At 37.9% G+C, this 25,442-nt stretch overlaps 1 protein-coding gene across 3 annotated transcripts in view; it reads right to left on the bottom strand.

The window, feature by feature from the left end:
* Positions 1-25,442, bottom strand: part of GRID2 (glutamate ionotropic receptor delta type subunit 2) — a 680,978-nt gene that overhangs the window by 278,375 nt on the left and 377,161 nt on the right. For all 3 annotated transcript variants that reach the window (XM_039710747.1, XM_039710749.1, XM_039710748.1), the window contains exon 3: positions 6,522-6,806. In XM_039710747.1, coding sequence (XP_039566681.1) covers positions 6,522-6,806 — 285 coding nt within the window. The remainder of the gene's footprint in view (positions 1-6,521; positions 6,807-25,442) is intronic.

Raw genomic sequence — 25,442 nt, 5'->3', positions numbered from 1 at the left:
ATAGAGATGGGCATCACCTCAGAATATCACTGCTCTTCAAATGCAGGAGATTGCCTTTCTGCAAGCAACTCAGCCTGTCAGATTCCAGGTATAATCCCTGTTGTGCTGGGATCTTTCAAGAACACCACTACAATTCTATATAATTACACTCAATTTTTTGACAACCACTACCTTTCTGGGGTAGGGATGGGAAAAATGTTCCTTTATCTTCATAGTTTCACAGATTTGTTTACTTAGGCTGAACTCCTCAGTAGTGCACATGTCAATGCTCTCTCCTTATGATTCTACTTTATTTTGTCTCTTTCTCCAAGATCCTCTCTCAGACTGAGCATGAGACACCTTCTACTGGCCAGGTACCTCACACTGCTGCCTTCATCCTTTCCCTGTGTAGAAATAATCTGAAACCCCTGTATATGATACAGGAGCAAGAAAGGAGATCCATGAGGAAGTTTTCCAAGACAGATGCCCACTAAAGTCTTTCTTACTGCTAACCTCCTCCCTTCTGCTCCAGCCAAGTCTTGACAATTACTTCTTCAACCTCTGTTTCCTATGGGAATGCCTCCTTCAGACCCAAAGAGCAAATCCCCTTCATAGCCTTAATGCTTGCTTTTTTTCCTCTTCTTTACAAAAGTTAAAATTAAATTAATGCCTAAGGGAATGGCAAATATCCATTGTCAAATATTTGCAGTATTAGTTGGAAGGTCAAAAAACTGTAAGGAAAGATATCTCACTTCTGGAATCAGTAAATATTTCAAGCATCTCCAGTGATGGTTGTATACCAAAAGCATGCTGAGATGAAATACACAAGGTTAGGCCTAAAATTGGGAAAGAGAAGTGGGGTTGAGAATTTTTTTCTTTTAATATAAAATACAGAAGGGTTTTTAAATTTTCCCTCAGCCTTTCAAGAGTAAGACTGCAGAATCTTTCTATCAACTTTAGCAGCAACAAAACATTAAAAATAAATGTTTCCAAACAGCTCGACTTTCTGTCTTTCATCTTAGACATGCAGAGGTACCTACGCTGTAAATTGCACGAGATTCACAACTATGTTCTTGCAGTGATTGACTGGTTTCTTCATAAAGAATTTACTACTACAGAAAAGTATCTACATTTTTTTCCTGGAAAATACAGTGAGCTGTAAACTGCCCGAGAGTAAAACACGAATTGCAAAAGCTTATCCCTTGTTGATACACCACAGAGATAAAACCCAACAGTATGCCGGGATTGCAGCTCAATCAGTCTACCTATATGGCCTGGGCTCACACATTGTGGTCTCAAATTACTCTTTCATTCAGTGAAATGTTTCTGTCTTTCATGTTGTGACTGGCCACTGTCATGGGCCAGTCTGTGGATCAGGTAGGATTTCCTGGTACAAACTGTATTTTGCCCGCTTTGAACTTGAAACCATAGAGATTATAGCTTATCTTCAAATTTCTTGGATGTCTTTCATGTTGTGACTGGCCACTGTCATGGGCCAGTCTGTGGATCAGGTAGGATTTCCTGGTACAAACTGCATTTTGCTCGCTTTGAACTTGAAACCATAGAGATTAATAACTTGGCAAACTTGCTCAAAATGTTTACAGATGGCAGTGGTTCTTTTTACAAATCCAAACTTGGCAATTTCCAAAGGGATAAGTTACACATTTACAGTGTCCAATCTGAAAATGCCTTCACTCAAAGGGTGCTGATGCTCCTAAGGAGGAATTCAGACTAGAGGAGGAGCTTCCCAGTCTCTACCTCTGGTTGTGAGGAGGAGATGCACAAACACCCTCTGCACAGTGATCCTACACATTGAGCTGAGCATTCAAGAATGAACTGAGTAGGAGCTGATTTGACTGCTTAAATGATTTGGCTTCTACATACTGTGTGGATAGTAATTTTAATAGCAGTTTGAGAAAGGCATCAGTCTACTGCATAATTCTGCTGCATTTCATGCCACCTACTCTTTATCTCCGTGAGAAGACTCTCTTTAACAGCCTTTGAAGAAGTGCAGAATTGTTCTTGAATGCTTTTAATATCCATGTATTAAATTTTCCTAAACAAAATCAGATTACATGTCCTGGACAGGCCCTAGCTTGTTTTACCAGAAGGAACAAAACCACAATACAAGGGGACTAACAGCACTGGGAGTTTGCTCTAGATCGTGCTCGCAGAGTGCAAGGATTGGGGAAAAGACAACTTGTTCTGATTTTCAGAAGTTCATCTGAATTTATACACTAAAGGTACTATTATAGTAAATGAAATACAGCAAATATTACCTAAGTCTGCTCATTTTAAGATGTTCTTTTTTTTCTCACATCCCCACTCATTAATTCCTACTGTATGTTGGCCTTACATTTGTTACTGGGGACGCTCTACCACTTAGAAAAGACTATGGCTTTTCTGAAGTCTTTACTTAGCATAACAAAGTCAACAGTAGGAAAATAAGGCTTTTTACAATCATCGAGGTGTCCTTTGTTTTCCTCTAAAATAGTCAGCTTATCTTCAAATTTCTTGGAAAGAAACAATTTGAAAACTTAGATGTCAATTATTTCAGAAATGCATTTATACCTCACTTTTTCAACATCCAGTTAGTTATGACTTAATGAAAGAATTGCTTCTTTTGAAGACTTAATTTTCCTTGTCAGTAAAGAACCTTTAAGTAGACTTGAAGTTTCTAAGATTTAGATGTTAGTAGAGTAGTGTTAAAACAGTAAAACTGAATATACTCATCTACTTACATTCAAAATAAGAATTTGAGATTTTTAAGTAGGATTAACTGAGAGGAAATTATTCTCAGATCTGCAGAAAACATTTCCATCATAAAAAATTCTATGATAATGGATAGCAATCTATGACTGACTGCAAGATAAAATTCAAAAGCAATTCTATAGATAGGATTTAAAACCTTGGATTTTGATAAGTTGACACATAAAGGTTTGCAGCTTATATTAAAAGCACAAGGCAACTGGTTTAACACAGTATGGACTTTGGATAAGATCCTAATTTTACTGTAGGAAAATTTGTTTTAAATATGAAAGGCCCATTTTCTTCCACAGAGTGAAATTATTGCTGGAAATAATTTCAGTTAAACAACTAAAGTATTTTGTTTTAAATAATTAAATTAAGTGACTATACAAAATAATTTATTGGAAAGTATGAAATTCTGCTGGTTGCTGGAATCAGTCAGTCTGTTAGTGCTTTCACGTTTTCTAATTTAGAAAAATATGGCAACAATGACAAAAAAAAAAAGATGAACAGACACCAGAATTTATATTCCCTTATTGTCAAGTGTCATTTACTGCTATGGACACACCACTTCATGTTATGATACACACCTTGAGAAGGAATGATTGCTGCAGATGAAAAAATATCACCAGTGTAAGAAATTGCTGCTTGCACAGGTGTCACTTTTGCAGACAGCTGTGCACAGCATATCAATAATCTCTTCCTAATATGAAATCAATTCTAATGCAGGTATTGAACTCCCACCTACTTTAATGTTTAGTACTAAATGTTCTATTAAAATGTCTAATAGTAACTGCTGCAAGCAGTTACATTGAGCAAAGCTTTTAGCAAAACTTTTATTTTAGGTCTGTATGAGCTGAGAAAATGAATAAATCTCACTGCAGCAGAACCTCTCAGGCAAGCTAAGGTTCAGGACTGGGATCTTCCAGAGGAAATTGCGACCACTCTTAGCTGCACTGATGCTGACCAAAGGGATGGATTATTCCTGGACCTCCATCCCATATCTCCATGCCCAGTCTTGATTTCTTTCTGAAGTAGACATAGAAGCTAACAAAAATATTCCCTTCCTCAGGGTCTTCTGGAGCTCTTGGGCCAAGTCTCTTTTTTAAAATTCAAACTGATGCTTGAATAGTTTTCTTTTGTAAAAGTATTTCACATTTAGAGACCCATCTAAAGAGTGGCTTTCTCAAACATCACAGAATTATTAGAGTTGGACGGAATTTCAGAACCTCACACTGTCCAACCTGCTGCTCAAAGCATGGTAAATACTAAATTCACACTTATCCACTCTGTAATCCACTAAAAAGTGATTCCAGTTTCTCTTTTCATGCCATTAATTTCTTTGTCCCTCTCTCTGTTAGTTCTTCTTCCACCAATAGAGAATCCAGGAAGAGAAAATGCGAACTGCTAACATATGAGAAATTTTTCAGTTCATCAATAAAATAGCAGGAAAAGGGGAGAAAGTGATATAATTTGTTAGTATTTATAACAATCTGGAAAGATTACCCTCTAGGGGCTACTAATCAAAAAATGTCATCAGGTGTCTGTGAAAAACGGCTGTCATAGATCAAAAACTGGGTAAAAGGACTGTGAACAGGCAAAACACAGTGGTTTTGAAACCTAATGGTGAAACCTAATGGCTTCACCTGAAACAGGGCAGCAAAGGATTAGAGGGGCATTCCAGTAGGAGCAAGAAAAAGAAATGGAGAGCCAGTGATCAAAGGAAAGAATGAGAGGCCTCAGGTTAGAGATGGTGATCTGAAAGGTCGGCTCTGTTTGTTATTAAAAATAGAAGGGAAAGCCATCAATGAAATGAGCATCTTTATAAAATATTTATAAAATTTTATAAAGAAACAGTAGGAAGCAAAAGAATACAGAACTTTCTTGCTGCCCTAGGATGGCTGTTGAAATCAACAATTTAGCTGGATACAGTCTAAAGAAGCATACCATTGCACAGCTAATAGCTCTACTCTGAGTCACAGGTTAATTTAAAAATCAACTTACATTTAAAACCATTTTATCTATGGTATTAATTTCAAACTATGTATGCATACCCCTTGCCCCCGAAAAAAACAACCTACCCAACTCCCCCCACCCCCCCAAATACTGAAGCCGCACAAATGGTTAGAAAGGGGACAGACTGCTCAGTGTATACTAAATGCAGAATGTTGGTGGTTTTTTGCACCATTTCCTAATATTTGTGATGGTGATCACTAATCAGAGCAAGATTACCAGTTTGTCTTGGTTAGTATGGCATTACATCATTACATGTTGACTACTGAGTTCTGAATGCCAGAGAGGCTGGTACAGAGACTAAATATTTGCCACAGGTCACACTGAGGATGATGTGTCACTGAGTGAGCTATTGCTCTAAAACTATTCCTTGCAGGCAGGCAGGCAGGCATCGGCATTACATAAGTCACACCATTATGAAGTTCTTACCCAGATATCAAGGACAAAATAGCATGGCATCTGAACTGTATTTTTAAATTAAATAATGAAAATTGAATAATTTAAACCCAGTATTTTCAAATATAATTATTCAAAGATATTAATTATAAAATTTGCTTGAGGCAAAAAAAAGATACTCCTTAATTAAAAGTTTATAATTGTCTTCACAGGTACCTGGCAGTTAAATACATAAACTCATAATTTCTAAGCAAAAATACTCTGCTGTAAGATTTTTAGATTTTTTGTTCATTTTTTTAGGGGTTTTTGTGTGTTTTACTTATCCCATGGCCGATGCTTTTAGGTGCTGCTTTGTTATAGACAAGAATTCTCCTATTCATCACTTTCTAGTCTTCTAATTTAAGAATTTATTATGTAGGCAGGGGAAAAAAAATCAATAACACCTGACCTGAATGAACCAGATATTAAGCACAGTAAATCGCTGAAGTGAGCATTTTTCTATAACTTAAAGATTAAACTTTGAACGCAAGTTTTAAAATGCTCATCCAAGCCAGTCATGATTACTTATGAATATTGGATGCATCTGAAGAAAACAGGTCTGGTTGCAAAGCAATTTTTCACAGAAATAAAGATTGTTAAATTTCTTAAATAATGCAGTCTACTGGAGAAATCTTTTCAGTTCTCCTGTCAGCTGTAGAAAATATCTGGACCAAAACTGGCTGATTCACCAACCTGGATGGCGCAGTCTTGTGACACCGCCATCTGTGTCACACTTACTCTATCACACAAAAACCACCAATTCAGCACCTTTCAGGAACACTGAATGAACTCAAAACAGAGGGAATGTTGTCTTGTCCAAGCCCTTCTCCTCCTCAACTTCTTCACTCTCGAGAACTTCTTTCTACATGTTTTATATTTGTGACTAGCACCTTGTTCTTGCCAAACCTCTGACCTACATTCTCCATCGCTTCAAATTCTGGCCAGAAAGTATATGACAACAAAAAGAAAACATTCACCACAAAATAAACAAATCTACAGAATGCAAAGCTTACAGGTTGCATCTTGAATTGTCATTTTATGTTTCTACTGTCCAAAAAAACAAGAGAGCTTGCTAAAAACTTTTATGCTTCATTAACACAAGTAGAATAGAAAAACACATAAGTTCTTAATTTATCAGCTAACTCTAACAAAGACATTATCAAATAAACCTGTAAATGTTGATGGATTTTAGAAATAGATTTCTCTGAGGTGCTGTGAAATGGTGCCAGAACCATAAATGCTCACAAGCAAAACATAATCTATTGCAAAACAATAAAGCCGTAGTGTGACAATTTTCAGCAGGATTATGGATTTGACAAAAATCACCCTGATAAATAAATACTTACCATAGTCATTATCGTAAAAAATAATGAATTTCTGCCAGGCATATTCTGTGACCACTCTCAAGATGACATCATTTAAGTAGACAGGGGGCCGCACAGAGAGCGTGTAGTCATCGTTGCGGTTGCTCCTGGTGAGCCCGCAGCCGCTCCTCGGCGTTCCTGCCGGGGAGCGCTGGATGAAGAGGTGAGGGATGTGCATGGCATCAGCCAGAGACTGCAGGGATCCTGCTGACGTGCAGCCAATGGAGCTGACGAGGGCCAAGATGCCTTGGTTCATCAGGTCACAGGCTGTAAGAAAACACAGAGATATCGGGAGTGAGCGCAATTCAGTGCACACGGACTGTTCTGCTGTCGAAACACACAGGGAGCTGAAACACAGCACGTCCAATCAAGGAAAATATGGGTACATTTTTCATATTGAGTAACCCAGATTCATCATTAAAATTCATCAAAATCACAAAGCTAGTCCATTCACTTGGAGGTGTCTTGTGGTCTAAGCTGGAAGACTGTCCTGTTCACCCTATCAGAAATGAATTTTCCCTTAGAAATAAGATCCATCACTCGATCTTCTCAAAAACACTAAAAACTGATTTTGGCTATGGAATTAACATGACCACCCAAGGAGATAAGCACTCTTCCAAGTCTAGCACAACAGCTCCATGAATAATACTATCTTTGAGTTATACAGGGAAAACTTGAAATAACAGCTCAGGCTTGCTGTCAGCCTTCAAAGACAACTGAACAGCATTATGTGCATTAACTTGTCCAAGGAAAAAAGAAATTTCTTCTGGGATTGAAGAGGTATATGTATATATGGTGCATATATCTCACATAAACTTTTCTTTTTCTTTAGAAGACAAACAACCTTCCTCTTGCCCCCAAGCTGGTCATATAAATAGCAAAATGCTTTTAAAATTTAGTGAACAGTTTCTATATGCTTACTTTCCTCACCTCCTTAAGAAAGACACTAAGTTGACTGTGCAAAATATAACACCCTAAAACTAACAAATGGTTCTATTACCTACAGTAGACACCTTTAAGTACAATATCAGTGACATCCACATTAAAATGGTGTTTACCACGAACAATGTTGATGCAATCACTAAACATCAAAGAAATTTATAATCATTAGGTCTGTAATTTTGAAGGGTTACCTGGTGAATCAGAATCAAGTGGGTTATACTCTGTTTCTAACAGGCTGGAGACCTCGAATGAAGAAATAATACGGATTGTAGCATAATTCCCCAGAACACACCCAAGGCTAAATTTTGAAAGTCAATTTTTCACTGGCAAAGTTACACAAGCAGTTAACCTGCTTATACATGTAAATGAGTAATGGGATGGTAAAAACCAACATGCGTTTACATATGAATATCTAACACTAAACTGTACAATTATATCTTCTGCAGGACTATTCTGCACACACAACAGGTGCAGGCCAAAATAAGAAACCCACATGTGAGAATATATTCACCTAAATATATAAAAACATATTTTAGTGCCAGACCTGTTGTCTCACATCATATGGCTCTTACTCACAGTGAGTAACTTTGCAAACACACCTATTGATCTCAATGGGAATATTTACAGTGTGAGGAATGGAGTTCCACATCAGGCCCATACAGGGATTGACTCTGAAGCCAAAGGACAGCACCAGAGGTCATGAGTGCTGAGAACTACCTTCTCCTAAAGCCAGAGCATTATTTTCATTAAGAGACAGAGATCTGGAACATACAAAGGTTTAAGGTGCGGGCCTACTCATGCTGCTGCTGAGGCTTTGCTGCTCGTGAGCCCTTCTGAATTCCTTCATGCAAATAAATATGGGAGAGAGAGCATTCACATACAGAGCTTTCAAAGTGTTTTGGCTTAGGATAAAGTGTTCCCTTTGTTACATGCTCTGAATGGAGCTCAGCTTGTGGACTTTAGGTTAAAGGTAATACATTTTTTGATAATTTCAAGTATCCTTCTTCAGGAAAGTAAAAAATATGATTGATAATGGGACAAAAAAGTTATTGGTATCTCATATGTTTCTAAAATTTGGAACATTTCAAAACAATCTTAATAACTATTTATCTTTTATGGTACTTGCTACGGTCCTTTACCATCACTTTCAACAAAGATAAAAGGCTTGTCAAGTTAAATTCTTAGGGAGATGCTGAATTTATTTCTTTATATAGTTTTCCTGTACCAAGGACTGCAGTATCCAGGTTGCATATCCCAGTAAGAATGCTACTGCTTGAGAAAAAAACTATTTTCTGTTGCCATATTGCTAGATATTGATAGAATTAATATAAATAAAAGTTAGATTTTTCAAAAGCCTAATTCAACAAAATATTAAGTTTTTCACCTCTGATGTCACTTGTTCAGATAAAATATGTGGTAGTAACCCTCCAATCGCTGAAACCTGACTTTTAAAAATATAGCCAAGTCAAAATGCATTCTAGAAATTCTAGAAATTGCTTGAAAATGTCTAAATTTCCAGGTAAACTTCCAGACTCCCAATAACCACTCCCTGTAATGCCATGAAGTGGGAGACATGCTTTTTATGAAAACTGTTTTTGAAACATGAAGAGGAAGAAAACAGCATGGAACATTCAGCTCCACAGGACCAAATCTTAATACTGGCAAACAAACTGAATGAAGGATGAAAATCTTCTCCCTTAGACTGCATCATTTGCTAGAAGTACAGCCTCAGGACTGAAGTTGCCTGGGTGTCTCCCTGTCCATGATGTGCTTATGAGAATTGTGTGTGCTGGATTGGAACTATATGCACTTAATTATGCACAAATAGACCTTACTGCTGCACTCTTAGAGACTAGTGAATACACAGAGAGTTAGCTGCTGGACAAGGGACAATATCTCAGAGGCAGCTTTTTCTAGAAAATCAGTGCCTGAATTGAGAGTTCACCTCTGAGTCAGACTGACTGGATTATTCTTTGAACAGAAATAGTTTCTGCAGTATATACACATACTAAGTAAAGCCTATGTAATATGTAAAAACATCATCTATGACATTCAAATATTTCTCAGCCAAGAAGAACTTTGTTGTCTCCAGCAGAAGAGTTCATTGGTAAAAAGCACAAGAGTTCTACAAACTTTCTTAAGCCTTTTTCCCCCCTCAGTAACACCAGCTCTATTAAATCCTTTTCCTAGTGATCCAAATCTTTCAAGTGTATCTTACCAATGGACTAAAAGCTATAGCTCCAACATATTTGAGATCCTGGTTGCATTCTTTTCCTGAGCCTAAAATATCCAAGTTTTGTTTTGCCCCATCTATGTTAAAAAACCCACATGTGTGTATATATATATCTATACACACACACACATATATATATACACATATATATACACGCATATATATTTTATATATATACACACACACACATATATATGTGTGTGTATATGTATATGTATATGTATGTATATACAGACACACTTGAATGCCATCTTGGCATTCAAAACTCTGTTGCAATTTAATTTACTACAACCTCCTTGGTTGATTGTATTTCCAAGCTGGTATTTAGTCTACTGCCAATATGATCAAGGAATTTTAGTTTGCCATCAAGCAGATAAATAAAAATATTGCTGTGTCTATGAAGTCCCCAGTCATGCCTTGTAGAAATGCCAAACTCAGATGAACCTGTACATAGCTCCACTGCAGATTTAACAGGAAAAGCAGAAGTTCAGTAACAGTGTTTCTAAAATATTGATTACAACTATAAGCTACATTTAAAAAGAAGCTGTCCAAATATTAGTGCACTCTTATGACCACCATGCAGCAGATGTTCCTAACAACTGCATCTTCACCAGCTAAAGGAATAAAACTGATCACATTATTTTAATCATTGCATAGAGAGAATATGAAGAATATCAGTAAGATTACTTAAAATGCTTAACCATTATGTATATATATCTATATATATAGCATGTATAGCACATGCAGACATGCACTCAGCATTACGTTTAACTCTCCAGCTTATCTTGGCCTTTTTTCAAAATGCAAAGTTTCTGTATTTCCAAAGCTGGTGGGCCAATCGCCAGTAACAAAAAAGCAATCTTTTAGAGTAAAATCTCTTGCTAGTTTGGCAGGCATCTAAAGAAAATAAAAAACGTAATTTTGTGGCTAGTGTGCTATTTTTTTAAATAAAGAGCACAACCAATTCAATTGGAAATAAATAATTTATATCTAGGCTATCAGCTTGTACAAGCATTTCCAGCAAAGCAGAATTTAAATGGCTATGGTAACAAATGTGTCCCTAAAATGAGTTCTCTCTAAAATGGAAACAATGGTAGGTCCTTAAATAACTACTAGTTGCTGTAATGTAGAAAGAAAACAAAAACCAAAAATCTATAAATAAGAGCAAGTTAAAAACAGATGTATGAATAAATAAGGACCAAAAAAAAAAGGGACTAGTGAGTTTTAACTATTGCTGTGAAAGAGAGAATTTTCTTTTTTATTTCTCCCATGTTCTTCTAATAGTAAATCACAACACATCACCCTGATCTACTGTGAGCTGATGAGCCAAACTGAAAAAAAGTAGTGCAGGATCTCTAAAAATGTGGATAGCAGTCCAATTCTGCTCCCACTTAAATTGGTGGTTAAACAAAGTCAGGCCAACTCTTAACACTACGTTTTTGAAAATGCTAAATGCTGTGCATAAATTGTGGGTAGGATCCTTTTAAATAATCAGACACATATTCTACGGTTCTTTTAATCTTCTGTCATTTAGAAACCACCAGGCTCCTTCCAGAAAAGTAGCAGTGTTTGAGATGATGTTGAGTGTACAAAAATTAGATCTGAACACTGTTCCCAGAATCATGGTCCCATGGGCCAGTCGCACACCTCAGCGTCATTGCCCTGGATGTCCTCTTCAAAGCTGACATCATTTCAATCTCAGTGCTCCTGGATGTTTTCCACATATTATCCATGAAGTGTAATGCCTCCAAGCTAATTATCTGAATGTGAATCTGGGGAAGAAAACCTCTCTTGACTGATATCTCCGATTTGGGATGGAGACTATAAACAGTTTGTTACCCTGTGCATCTGTTCTATGTTTTGAAAATGCTCCAAGGACTTTGTCACCAGGAGAGCTCCATACAATTGGGCCAAATTTGCTTTCCTTTGATTTCTGTTAAAGGTGAATACAGTCTTTCCACAAAAACATTTTTATCTTCTTACTTTCTTGTGGAGCCTGTACAATTCACCCCCAGATGAATCACAGGTTCCCTGGAAGAACACTCAGATTTATTCTCCATTCCATCCAAATGGCCAGAAACATACAGTCTGGTCAGGGGGCAGGGGAAAAAAAAAAATCTAATCCATAGGAGCATCAGGTTTTCCCCACAGAGTAGTAATGAAGAGAGTACTAATGGACTTATTAATGCATTCCAGAAAGTCATTGCCCCTATTTGTACCAATCCACATCCAAACCAGGATACACAGCTGATTCAAGGGTCAAAATACCTGAGACCTTATAAATGCATATTAGGCAGCTTCTATGTAGCTTTGGAAATATACATTATTATTTATTGTTCATTTTGAGAATATGCTGTGGCTGCTCCTCAAATCCTTTCTGAGCTTCAGGGTCGTGATGAAGATTGAGGGACCACAGCATGCAAATTCTCTGTTGCAAAGGGTAAGGAATAAGGTTAAAATCTGCATTTCTTTGACTGTGATGTTCTGCTTCCTCCCAAAATGCATGGGTTTTTTTTTTTTTGGTCTTTGTCACCTTTAAATGCTCCCCAAACCACCCATGAGTATGTTGCAGAAAGATAATGTATTCACAAGAAAACAGCCATAAAAGGTGACAAGAAGTTTAAACAGATAAACTACAGGTCTTTCTGTTTGGTGCTCATAATCTCAGATGCAAGTAGAATGAAATGTGATTATGAGATCCATGATCAAGTGAGATCAAGGCCTCAAATTTCCAATAAATCTATTTAGTCACTTTTGGATGGCAATTCTGCTCTTGCAAATTATTTTTCCTTCATAACACAATGGTTCATCCCAGACTTAGAGCTGAATTATTTCTAGAAGAGTGACAGCACATTTTTAATATATCCTGAAAACTCTTCAGAAGGAAATGAGGATAAAGTGGGGGGAGGGGAAATTATTGACTGGATTTTAAAGAATATTCTCCTCTGCAATGCAGATAACAGAGTCTATCCTGTTCCTTTTTTAAATACGGTTATAGAATTCCACTTCATTTACATCTTCTCTGTAAACGTTAGTAAAAATTTCCCTCCTGCCACTACATTACACACAACTCGGACTAACAGTATTTTAAATTCACTTGTAATTAACCTTTAAGGGATTTTGGTTTGTCCTGACTGTAAAACAAACTTGTATTTGAGCCTTAGCAGCTGTGCTTTCTAAGCCTTGGGATTTCTTTGTTTGGGAAAAATAATCCAAACTTCTGATATCTAAAAACTATTACCAGAAAGCACATTTGCATCTCTGTTGCACAAAACACCACAACCATTTTTGGAACTTTTAATATTGAAAAGCATTTGAGAGCCTTTTCTGGGTCAGATATCTTCCTGTCTACAAGCTTTGCCAAATACGGTAGCATTAAATCCATCACATTAAAATGCAATAATTAATCCGGGCCTTGAGAAAATGAACTAAAAGTCTCCCAAGTTTGGAGGGAAGCAAGATTTATACAAGAAAGATATTTTGATGCCATGGCTTGCAGGATTCAGTTAGAGGGATTGAAAGAACCACAGCTTATAAAGGCCACCAAACAGAAAGAAGGCTCCACAATTTCTCTTTTTGGACAAATGTCCCGATTTATTTACTTTTTCCTGCATGCCAACCTTTAGCTCTTCCATTCAATTCTACAGAGGCACAAAGAGAACACGTGTCTTGCCAGGTTAGCACATCAGGCAGAGAAACAGCAGTACAATTTCCTATATTTTTTAAACTCTGCTTTCAATTTATTTTTCAAATCTAGTTTTTACCTGGCACTCAACAGTTGTGCCCAGGCTTTGTCTCAGACAAATGATAGTTCCCAGCTTTTCAAGAAGACTGAACTTTTAAAAAAACATTTAGAGCCACCCCACCATTTTAAAGAAGTTACACAGGCACAAATCTTCAGCTGAAGAGTGGCTTTATATGACATGTCTGTTAGGATGTAAGCCTGAATATACTCCCCAAAATGCACAGGATGTTTTCAGGGTGCCTATGGTTGAGACGTCAAAAGAGGCTGTAGTATTGACAGATCTGGAAAAAGGAGGCTGTGCCAGGCAGCACTGCTGTAGAAAGGTTTGAAAAGTGTACTAAGAGGTGAAAAGGGGCAGGGAAAGAAGAAATTTAAAATCAATTAAGGCTAGGCAGTGACATTCACTGGAGAAAAGGCTAGATACACATCACAAAACTGACCTCTAGAGTCCTGGTGTCTCAGCAGGGATGTCTGTCTACAAAGGTAATGTAGCCTACTGGAAAATAAAAAATGGAAGGAAACAGAGGCATAGATTCCAAGAATGCCACCAAAATATTCTCTTTAATTTGTGCTGAACTCCCACCAACATAAGCCAAATCTCATATACTGCCAGCATCCTTGCTCAAAGTGTTGCACAAGCAATTTCCATTCATCCATTCAGTAAAATGAAAACTTTCCATTTCAATTGCAATCATTGGTAGATTCCATTTGATGACCTAATTTATGATGAAGGACATATTACTCAGTATACAATGACAGCTTCATCCCTTACTTTGTCCCTTCACCCTTGCACTGTTTCTGGATCTTTGATTTCCTTAACCAGCACTGTTTGAGGAACTACTAGGCAGCACATACTCTCCGATGCCCTTTCAATATCAAGCTTGCCTGCTGCAGAGCAGACAATTGCTGCTTAGCAGCAATTATATGGAAACAAAAAGGCTGAGTCTTAAAGCAGCTTAATATAAAATTAAATATAATTTTATCAGAAGATAACATCCTGATAAAATTAGAGGGATTTACTCTAATTCTGTGTTCTCTGCAAGTCTGTGTAGAAGTGCTGGGGGGGAAAAAACCACCATCAACAAAACCTGTTAAAACCTTGATCAGCAGCATTTATCGTTTTTTGAACCTGCTCAAAATAAACTAGGGTAATTTTCCTGTTAAGAGGATAAAACACTGAACTTGATGACATTTGACAAAAATTACACTTTCCTTGCTGCTATAAATCAGACTGTCTTGCACTTTTGCCTTCCATTCTATCTCAGGTCTAACTTTCTTTCCTATCTGATTTTTCCAGCCCTGAACATTAGAGAGCATTTGCTTTCATCCTCCCCTTGCCAGTTCCCCTCTCCTCAGAATCTGCTCCAGCCAGGCAAAATAACTCTTTTTTTCCTCTTCACCTCGTCCATCTCTTCTTTTTTAATTTTTATTTTTCCCCACCTACTTCACCCCATTGCCTCCAATGCCTAGAAACAAAAACCTAGAGGACCTGACACTGGACTGCGAATCTGAAGATTATTGCATGACTAATTTGGGAGTAGTAGTCAGATTTCCCTTATGCTTTAGTGATTATGATACTTTGTCACCTTTGTGGAGCACTTCTGCATGATCTAAATGAAAGCTTGTGTTCCCCACACCCATTTTTTTCAAGGTTAGAAGGCCCATTTCTGAGAATAACTCACATCACCAGAATTCCTTTACATCTCCTCTCTTTTCTGAAATGCTTCATAGCCCCCCTTCTCTTGCCCAGACTATTAATATGGACACAACAGGCTCTGCTGGAGAGATACAGTGGGAAGCACAATACCACAGCCCAGTCCAGGGCAGACAAAAGAACACACAGCTGGTAGCATTAGTTTAATTGGAAGCCCTACAATGGGAAGAGCTGCCTGTGCTGCCCTGGATGAGCTTGGCATCCTTCCAAACAAAGATATTACTGAGCAACACTGTTCAAAATAAGACCATCCCCCAAACAAAAAGAAATCTGTGAAAAGTAATCTGGGAGAGCTTTCTTTCCTGCAGTGCAAACAGCAAATATCCAGGGAATGTTCTGCTATGGGGACAGCTAAGCAACTTTTTTCAGTTTTTTCATGCGCCATTGTAGACAGTGTATTTCCCAAGCTGAAAAAGGTATACATTTACTTCTTAAAACAAACCCTCCTAACAACAAACATAAAATGAAACAAACAAACAACAACAGCAGAAGAAAAAGGAGCCAATTCTACCAGATGAATGAACCAAACAGAGCAACTTAACGGCAAACAATACAAACGCCAGATCTTGCATTTGACACAAAAAAGGGAAACAGACTCTACATCAAGATAAAAAACTTTTTATGAGAACAAGCAGAAAGCAAGAGAGGTGGTACATCAGTTGCAAAAAAAATACATGGCTGTGAAAAAACCGAGAAGTCTGTAGGAGTTCAGAGCATCAGTTCCATTAGCAACTTAGCCACTCAAGAAAACCTCAGATGAGTCAAAACAACTATAACCATTATTATTTGCTAAGAATAGACATTCTGCTTGTTTCACTGACTGACACACAGAATAACAAGCATGATAAGAATAAAAAAATCAACTACCTTTAACTTTTATTTTTTATTTGCAAGTCTGAAAGTGCTTTGAAAGATGCTCAACATCTTCATCTCTGTTTCACAGAATAAAAAACCCCAGATGTGCCAAGAGGAGTTTCTTGCCCAAGGTCAAAAAGCAAGGCAATAAAATTGTTCTCCGTGCCAAACTCAAATAAGCTAAAAGGCTGAAAATAAAGTTCTTTGTTGAAGCTTTCCATTGTTTGTTTTGTGCATTAGTGTGCCATTGAAAGTGTTTTACGTTCTGAGCACAACATAACAGCGCTTTATAAAAAATAAGATTTTGAAGGAAGGCAAGGCAGCCTACAAAACAGAATTAAGTGACAAAGACTTTCAGATCCCCAGTGACCCCAAAGCAAGACCACTGTTGATTATGGGAAAACATTGAGACATGAGCATGTAGGGAATGGAGAGTAAATGTGGAAAAGGAAAGCAGAGCTGTAGGTGAAATACAGAGTATTGATGGATAACACAAAATGCCAGCAGACACGGAGAATGCAATATAAGCACAAGTATCCGATAGAGTAAACATTTTGCAAGGAAAATTACAGATGAGTGTTCAACAGAAGGGAAATTGTAAGGTATTGAGGTAAGGGGGGACAGGATGGAACTATGCATGGAAAATTCAGCTCCTGGGCTCATGATCATGAGTGTTAGAAAAAGATATAAATACTCATATAAGAGGACTCCAGCATCTCTGCTCGTATTACTTAACAACATTCTCAATATGGTTTCTTTCTTACCTGATATGCAGTGCAATTGGTTCTAGCAATACCAGATAAGCCAGAGAGTCACTAACAACTACGTAAGACCTAGAAATCCAGAACAACACGTTGACAAAGAGCTGAGGGTGCAACGAGGTGACATTGTGAAGATAAGAATTCAGAAATGTTAAAGCAGTACTAGTGAAAGGCATGGGAGAGCAAAAAAAAGAAGAGAGGACTTTGCAAGGAAGAACAACAAAGGACTATAACGAGGGATGACATCAGCTTTGAGGTAATAGAGAAGGATGTTAAATGTTAGTTAGTGATGAGACAGTGAGATGTGCAGTTGGGGAGTAATAAATCCATTTAGATAACAGGGAGGAGGAGGATGCAGGTTGCTGCTGTGTGGGGGTAATGGAGGAGAGCAGAAGATAGAGCAAGGGGGACAGCAACTGTGATACTGTACTGTATCTGCTGAAGTGCAAATAGCCAAATCATTGACAGACACGTCAGCCAAAAGGGCACTGGGGGAAAAAAAAAATCAACTTGGTGCATGCTACAGACAAAGCAGCAGCTGGGCTTGGCAGCAGCTTCACCATGTGAAGAGAAGGTGAGAGAAGACAAAATGTGCCTAAGTCTGAGAGTCTATTTTTGCCCTCTTACTCCAGGAATAATAATGGTGCAGTGTTTCTTTAGTGCCAGTTGCAACCTTTTACTGAGATTGCTTTGACTGTAATGGCTGCAAGAGATGCCAGGAAAAGAAGGTAATGAAGCTTTTTTTTCTCTTGACTTTTTCCAATGTCACAGAAAAAGAAATTTGCATAACTCCAAAATGGAAAATATACATTTTCAATAAGGACCATTTGAGTAACACTAAACAATTAACCCTAATTGAAACCAGCAGTTGTTCTAAACCATTCACACCATGGTAAAACAGGATTGAAATGAAATTTAAAACCCACCTCTGACACTGAAGAGACATGTCCAACAAAAACATGCTCAATGAACTATTAGAAATCAATTGACACAAATCCTACTTGGAATCAGAGGCAAATATTTCCTTTGCTTTTAAGGAAGCATTTTAAAATTGTATCTCTCCCTGACAAACACAAAGCCATATAGATGGTGAAAAAAAATTGGTCTCGGCTACCAAAGCTGGAGCAGAAGTTGCTTTGCGGGGCTATACAGCACAAGACAGCAGTGCCACGTGCAGCAGCACCATGTGGAGTGAAGCACTAGGACTGCTGAGTCTGCTCACTAGCTTTTCCCTGAAATGGAAATTACCATTTTCTTCCAAAATCTCTTAAAATCTTTTAATTGCTATTGGATCTAAGCACCGGTGCTTACTGTGTTGCTTCAGATACCAGCAAGTCTATTTTTCCACTGAAGACTGCTCCTGTGGTGCAGCACTTCATGTATTTACTGACATGGTTTTTTTCTCCAGCTCTTTTCATGCTGCCACAATAATTCCTCAAAACAAGAGTATTGACTCCACTACAGGATTCTGTCTTCTTTACTTGTTTTGCATTGATATTACCGCTCAAGTAGCAACAAATTTGGTCTGTCCCTACTGGATATGAAAGAGGGGAACCAGACTTACTGTGTATATTAAGAGCTTCTAATTGTGGATTGCACAGTGTCATTCCCTTTGACTTACTTTTTCCATGCATTTAGCTGGCAAAGCTTGCAAGGACGCCCAGAAACTGGCAATAAACCAGAGTGCCACATAACACCCTCTGGTCTACATTACTACAGGTATTGTTTCTGAGAAAGCATAGAGGCAAAACCAAAGAAGTGACATAAAAAGTACTCTTTTAATTCCAGCATGTCCAATACTTCATAAAAACAAGGAAGTATGGTTATTTACATTTTACCACAAGATCTGCAGGACATAACAGACTAAGCAACACATCTGAAGAAGTGGAGTTACAAAACCCTCTTATTCTGCCTAGTAAAACTCTGGCCCCTGCACAAGGGAAGTGGCACTCCAAATGCCTCTTTGATGTGTCAATCCTGTGCGTGCAACAGAAAAACCGCAGAAGTTTCAGAAAGGCTTCCTTAGGACTGAGTAGGGCAGGATATTCTCAAGTCACATAAGCACTGCCAAGGATGTTGTAGCAATGCCTACATGGTCTTTGTGCCATTGGCCTGGCCAAAGCACAGTCACTGCCTACCTTTCCCACTGCCTCCCATTAGTGTGTTGCAAGAGCCGTTCCACAGGAAAAGATAAAGGAGGTCGGTTTTCAGAATTTTTATTACAGATGACTAGCTGTCAAGAGTAAATAAATTCAAAAGTCATTTTAACACATGAGTTTGCATAATTCTAATACATTATTCCTTTGTCTGTAAGTCGATTTCTGCAGAACTTGGATAAAACAGGAGGCTTAAGCTTAGCAAATAGCCCTGATCTCAATTCACCAGTTTTGAAAGGTGTGAAGTTTTCTGACTTCCAAAAGTTATGCCTGATTTTCACTTTGGAATTAGTGAGGAGAGAGCCAAGCACATTCTTCCATTTCTGGAGTTTTATACAGTCAATTATCTTCCTTTGTGAGCAGGGGAATTTTAGACTGTTATATACTAAAGTACTGTTTATTAGCCAGTATTTTTCTTTCATTATCTCCCCCTTGCTGCTTTTGATAAAGCTTATTTTTTAATTGCAATGCAGTAAATACACTGGAGATTTTTTTTCCCTGGCAGTCGGATGCATGCATTTTCTTATTTGGTCTGTCAGCAGCACCCATACACACAAATAAGTATATATACACACAAAATATGACATGACTGGCTCCAACTTCTCATGCACAAAAATATTCTGTGACAAGATGCATGGACCAAACGCAAAACCAAGAGAAAAACGCATCCTTCAACCTGAATAACATAGTCTCTATCATTTATGAAAGCTGCCTGAACTTCTAAGTCTTTAAGACATCCGACTACAAAAAAAGTCTAAGGTCAGTGCTTTGTAAAGCTTCAAGAAACACAGACAAATATTTACCATTAGTGCAAGGGATGACCAAAAATCCAGTGACTTTATTCCCATAATAGAAAATTAAAGCCTTTTTTTTAGCCTTCATTTGAAGTTGACATATGAATTAATGCAGCTTTCATTCCTTGTTATTTAGTAAGAAGGCAGATGAGTGATGTCAAATACTATGGAATAAGGTAATTTGCACACATATGAGGATTTTCAAAACACCACACCTCCCAAAGTAAGCAACAAAAGGTGAGACAGAGCAGGAAGGGGGAAAAGGAAATCCTCTTATTCTCAGTATCACAATCATTTCTAGAGACAAAACTAATCATTGTTAAAATCCAGGGATGTCAAATAAAGAAGGGCAAAGAGTAAGCCTTGTATCTTCATACATCTCTTAGGTTTGCAAACACCAGGAACTAGCAGAGTATTTAAAACATGAAAAAAACAAAACCCACAAACCCACAACTAACAAACAAAATGAAAATAAAGACACAACCCAGCCCTATTCTCAACTTTATCTATTTGAAAAATAAGGGCAGCCCTGGAAATGCATTGCAAGTCCTGTTCAAAGTGATTTTCTCAAAAGCTTCCTCCAGTGAGTAACACTTTTTCCTACTGGTTCATTTTTTTCTTCTACTGCTTTTTGCCAATTGGCACTTAAATTATCCAAAGAACTGAGGTTTTGCTGGCAGGCTAAACTGTGATTACAATTCCTTTTAAATGCCTTGGGTATGCCTTCCAGGACTGGCATGACCAATACCCCTTATCCCTACTCCTTCTTGAAAGGTCTCACTTCTCCAATAAATCCTTTTTCTTCAAAGGAGAGGCAGGTATAGAGCCATGAACAGACCTATAAGACATGCTTACCTCCTACCCGTGGGCACCCACCCTCCCCAGTGGAACAAAGTTTTGGCCACAGTTTCACCATGGAACTCATGTTTACCACATTCTTTATGCTTCCTATAAAGACAATTACCTATACCCATATTCCCCTGCCTACACTGTCATTTGGAGTAAAGTCCTCTAGATCAACTTCCATGCAAGAGCCTGGCAGATCAGTTCCTTTTCATTTCCATGTACACATTCCTGGGAAGGTCCCTAAGTCTACCATCAAAAGGCAGATTTGCAGATTTCATTGGAGAACAACAATGAAATGTACCATAAAAGGTCTTTGAGATGGCAGGAAGTTTCAGGGGGCTGCAGTCCTCAAGCCATCCTCTTCTGTCACCTATTCTAGAACCCAACCCAGTTGTTTGTCAAAAACAGCCAACAAGCATGCTTTGCAGATCACAGTTGTACCACTGAGGTACAATTCCCAATCTAACACATGCCACTGCTTTGTAATCACACACTGAGGTGTTGCTGTTTCACATGCTTCTATCAGCTAAAGGACAGCTTTCTCCACATGCTAATCTTTTCTCTATACCTGGGAGTATAACAGAAACAGAAACTCCTCTGGCTGCAGAATACATAAACTGCCCACTGCCTTGGGTTCCTGTCTTTTTGCTGTTAATAGAAGCTGGCACAGGCTCATGGATTCACACTTGCATATCCTGCTGCAGAGCTAGGAACTACTCTCCTTTCACAAAGGAACACTATAGCACATAATGCTGTTTTGGTGGACTGATACCATTGTTTCATTTTTAATAGATACCCCTGCAAAGGGAATTGTTACCAGCACTCTTGTTATGAAAAATAGATTAGACAAAACAATACATTTTATAGAACACTGGTCACAAGTAGAATGATAGAATTGGTAGGGCAACTGTTTTAAAACACTGCAATCACTTTCCCTCAGCTGAAGTAAGGAGGATTAGCAATTCTGCAAATCAGAAACTACTACTTCAAACAACATGTCCCTATGATGTTCAGTAAGCCTGGACAAACTAGACCTGGGAAAATTTCACATAAAGACAGACAGCATGGCCCTGAGGAAAAATCACTTTCCCTCAGCTGAAGTAAGGAGGATTAGCAATTCTGCAAATCAGAAACTACTACTTCAAACAAGGGGATTTTCAAGCCACATGTCCCTATGATGTTTGGTAAGCCTGGACAAACTAGACCTGGAAAAATTTCACACGAAGACAGACAGCATGGCCCTGAGGAAGCAGACAGCTGTGGAGGAGCAGGAGGAACTGCTGGCTGGCAAAGATCACTGTTTGTTTGTCTTTGCCATTAGTAACAAAAAGCCATTTTTCTGTACACGCTCATTTTAAACCCCAGCCAAGGGTCACTCCAGCTTTCTGGATTTCATTGTTTTCACCATACAACTTCCAAATGCAGTTCCACTTGGTTTTCCAAGGTGGTATGACAGTAATGGGTCCCTGCAAAATACACTATAAATTGTCAGACTTTCAACAAACTAGAGAATAGCTCTTACAAGTTGAACTAAGCTAGCGTATACCCACAGCAGTCTAAATTACAGGGAACAAAAATGCAACCAGTCCAATGCAGACACCCTGTGGTTAGATGTTTACTTAGTATTCCCTAATTTTTTCTGTACCATAATATTAAAAGAAGGAGACTTTTAGCTCATAACTATTGTATTATTAATTTTACCAATTCTGGTCAATCAATACAGATATGTTTAAGGCTACATAACAGAACATGGAATTGAAAGTAAAGCTTGATTTCATTTTTTTTGGGCAGTCCATCATTATCACTAGAGTTGTTCCAGGCAGCAGGGGTAAAACCCTAAGAATAGATAGGCTGCTGTAGGATTTTAACTATCATGTTATACAGTATTTTAAAAGACTTAAGGCAGAACTTCTACATAACACTTACCAGTAGTTGTCCCTGCAAGCAAAGGTCAAAAGCTTTTCATCCAGAGGGCTGCTGATATCTTCAAATTCCTGAACTACTTCACCTCTATCTGGACTCATAAATGTTTCTCTTTAGCAGAATGGTAGAGCAAATGGGTAAAATGCTGTGCCTTTATGTGATAAGCCCTTGCAACAAAAGCAGATACTTGATGATGGCCTGCAGTACTGGGAAAATTTTTCTGTCATTATTAAAACAGTTTTTGTGGCCCTATTTACTTGGAGAGACTTACCACTTGAAATCCCTACACATAATCAACACATAGTAATTAAAGCTGTTGTTCAGGACATAAAGGATTTGAACCCAGTTTTCTTCTTTACTTAACAACACCACCTCATGTGACCCTGGCCCAGGGACTCTGTAACTACTCAGGATTATTCTGGGTAGCAAAGCCCCAGTCTGCCTCTCTGACCACTTTGCATAGGCTGCTCAAACACATAATGGAACATGGGCTGTAACCCAGGGGTCCAGCAGCCTGCTCTTCTCCCATCAGACACTTTGTCCTTCCGATTATCAGAGATATAAGTTGAAATCCTCTGAGGCAGAAAAGAATTTATGCCTCCTATATCCTGACTGTGTGCACAAATCACTCAGCTATCATGGAAAAGAAGAAAATACCCTCCTTTACAAATTCTGCATACCTAGACCATATCTTTCTTGCTACTTCTTACAACAGCTTCAGACAAACCATTATGCTTTGAATACAGCAGACACCTCTGGTCTACTGGAATTTTTTTTCTTATTTCATGCATTTAATATCTTTTTTTCAGCAACCCATGAAGTCTAATTGCACACAGGCATGAAATCCCACATTATCCAGGCAGTCTTTAGTAGACTGCTGAGAAGATCTATGGAACACATAACCAGCAAGCACCTTAAAGGAAAGGAAGCACAAGTGTGTCTCTCTGAAATCCATGCTCAAAACCCAACAGATAGAGCATCTTCAAATCTAGCAGTATAGTGATTCCTATAGTGATACTTTACATAGATTTTGAAAGACAAATGTGTATTATTTAATTTATTTAGTTTACGGTAGATAACAATATAAAATCAAAGCAAGCACACAACAGGATTTGATGTTTATCCATTTTCTAGATTGCCAGAGAGAGTACATTGATGAGGAGTTGTCTAAGAGGTCTCACTTTATGTTATACAAATTAACATCAACCCAATCAAAACCCTCAGGAGTCAACCCAAATAAAAACCTGCCAGGCAAACAGGATAATAAACTGTCTAAAGATAAGAAAAAAATGCAACCCAAGCCTCAACAAAAAATGCCCCGCCCCTAAAAGAACCACCACAAGAACCAAAACAAACATCACCCACCCCACCAATACTTTAAGAATTATATCTCAAAATAAAACACTTCAAATATTTTCTTGCCACACCCAAAAAACCTCTTAAAGGAACTTCATGCCTAACTAATTAGGAAAAAATGTATATATATAAGAAAAGCCTCAATTTAGGTAGTTACTGGAATTCCATACTTCCTCTAAATCTGCTATGCTTTTATCCATTGCTGAACTGAAATTTCTTGGCTTCTGTATTTTATGAGATGGACATGCTTTTAAGCAGGGACTGCAAATGAGCACACACAGCTTTATTAATGAGACAGTGATAACAGATAGTGAACTTAGAGTTGCATGGGAGACAATTTACCTCACCTACATTTTTGAGATTTCAGTAATTTCTATTGCTTTGCCTCTGAACAACACCAATACAGCAAAAAGATTTGCTGTCAAAAACATCAAAAACACAAAAAACTTCAAATCTTCTCTATATTTACTGAAAGAGTGCAGGAGAGCAAGAAAAAAGCTAAAAGGATCAGTAAGTATGTATTTTTCTAAACTGAAGATGCTGCAATAATGAAAGACTGAACCAGGGTCATCCTGCAATAAGCTAGAAAAAATATTCATGGTGCTCATCTAAGATGAGGGGAAATAAAAAAAATCCTTGAAAATATAAACAGAAAACCAAATATTTACATCATTTCAACATGTTAGCCCGCTAGGCTACTTTGAGGCAAAAAGAATCCATTGTGAACCTGCATAAATATTTTAAAATAAGCTCTGCTGGAACACCCACAATTGCTCAGTTTTTACACATAATGTAAAACCAGTGTGATTTCCATTGGCAATAATTAATTTCTTCTAAGTGGATAAACTGGGGCAATTTCAAAGCTAGCGTAAGCAAATGGAACTGCACACTGCTATGGAATTGTTAAAAAAAATCCACTGTGCTTTCACTTGCCCTCTTTTTCCTTGGTACCATTTTTCCTGGGGGAAAGCTGCCTTATCCAATTACACTAACTAGGATGATAAGAGAACTAGTAAACCTACCTGATAGTACTGTTCTGTATCAACTGGGATATACTGCTCAGTACTTTGAGGTTAAGCAAAGCACTGTGTAACATCAGGAGAATCATATTAGATTGCTGGAGGTAAAACTGCTTCTAATCCTAACAGAGAGGCTTCATCACTCCTGGTTATCCCTCAGGAAGCAGGGGATAATAACATCAAGGTTGCTTTCCTCCTCACTTACTACACTCAGGCTGTTTCAGGTTGCTGAGTCATTGAATAAGATCTAACCCTTCAGATCATCCTTAAACTGTCACATTTAATTACAACTTTCTTGTCACCTCACTTCTTTGTCATCCTTCTCTCATCAAAAGCAAGCCTAGACATCAAACCTCAGAACACCACCTTTTTTCCCTGCTTCCAAAACAAACCCTGGCACAAGGAATATTTTTACTTATAAGTGGTTTGGTCATGTCCCTAGTCTAAATGCATTTACTAAAAAAACCTTACAAAAAGAATCATAAATCCACTTTGATTTTTATTATTTTATAATGATTGCTTAAATGTCTGCAAGGTACTGGCACACTTACTGCTTCAT

This window comes from Passer montanus, unplaced genomic scaffold (assembly GCF_014805655.1).
Source record: "Passer montanus isolate IOZ18808 unplaced genomic scaffold, ASM1480565v1 scaffold23, whole genome shotgun sequence".
Lineage (NCBI taxonomy): Eukaryota > Metazoa > Chordata > Aves > Passeriformes > Passeridae > Passer > Passer montanus.
Note: the sequence above shows the minus strand (reverse complement) of the source record. Positions and strands in the feature narration are given on the sequence as shown.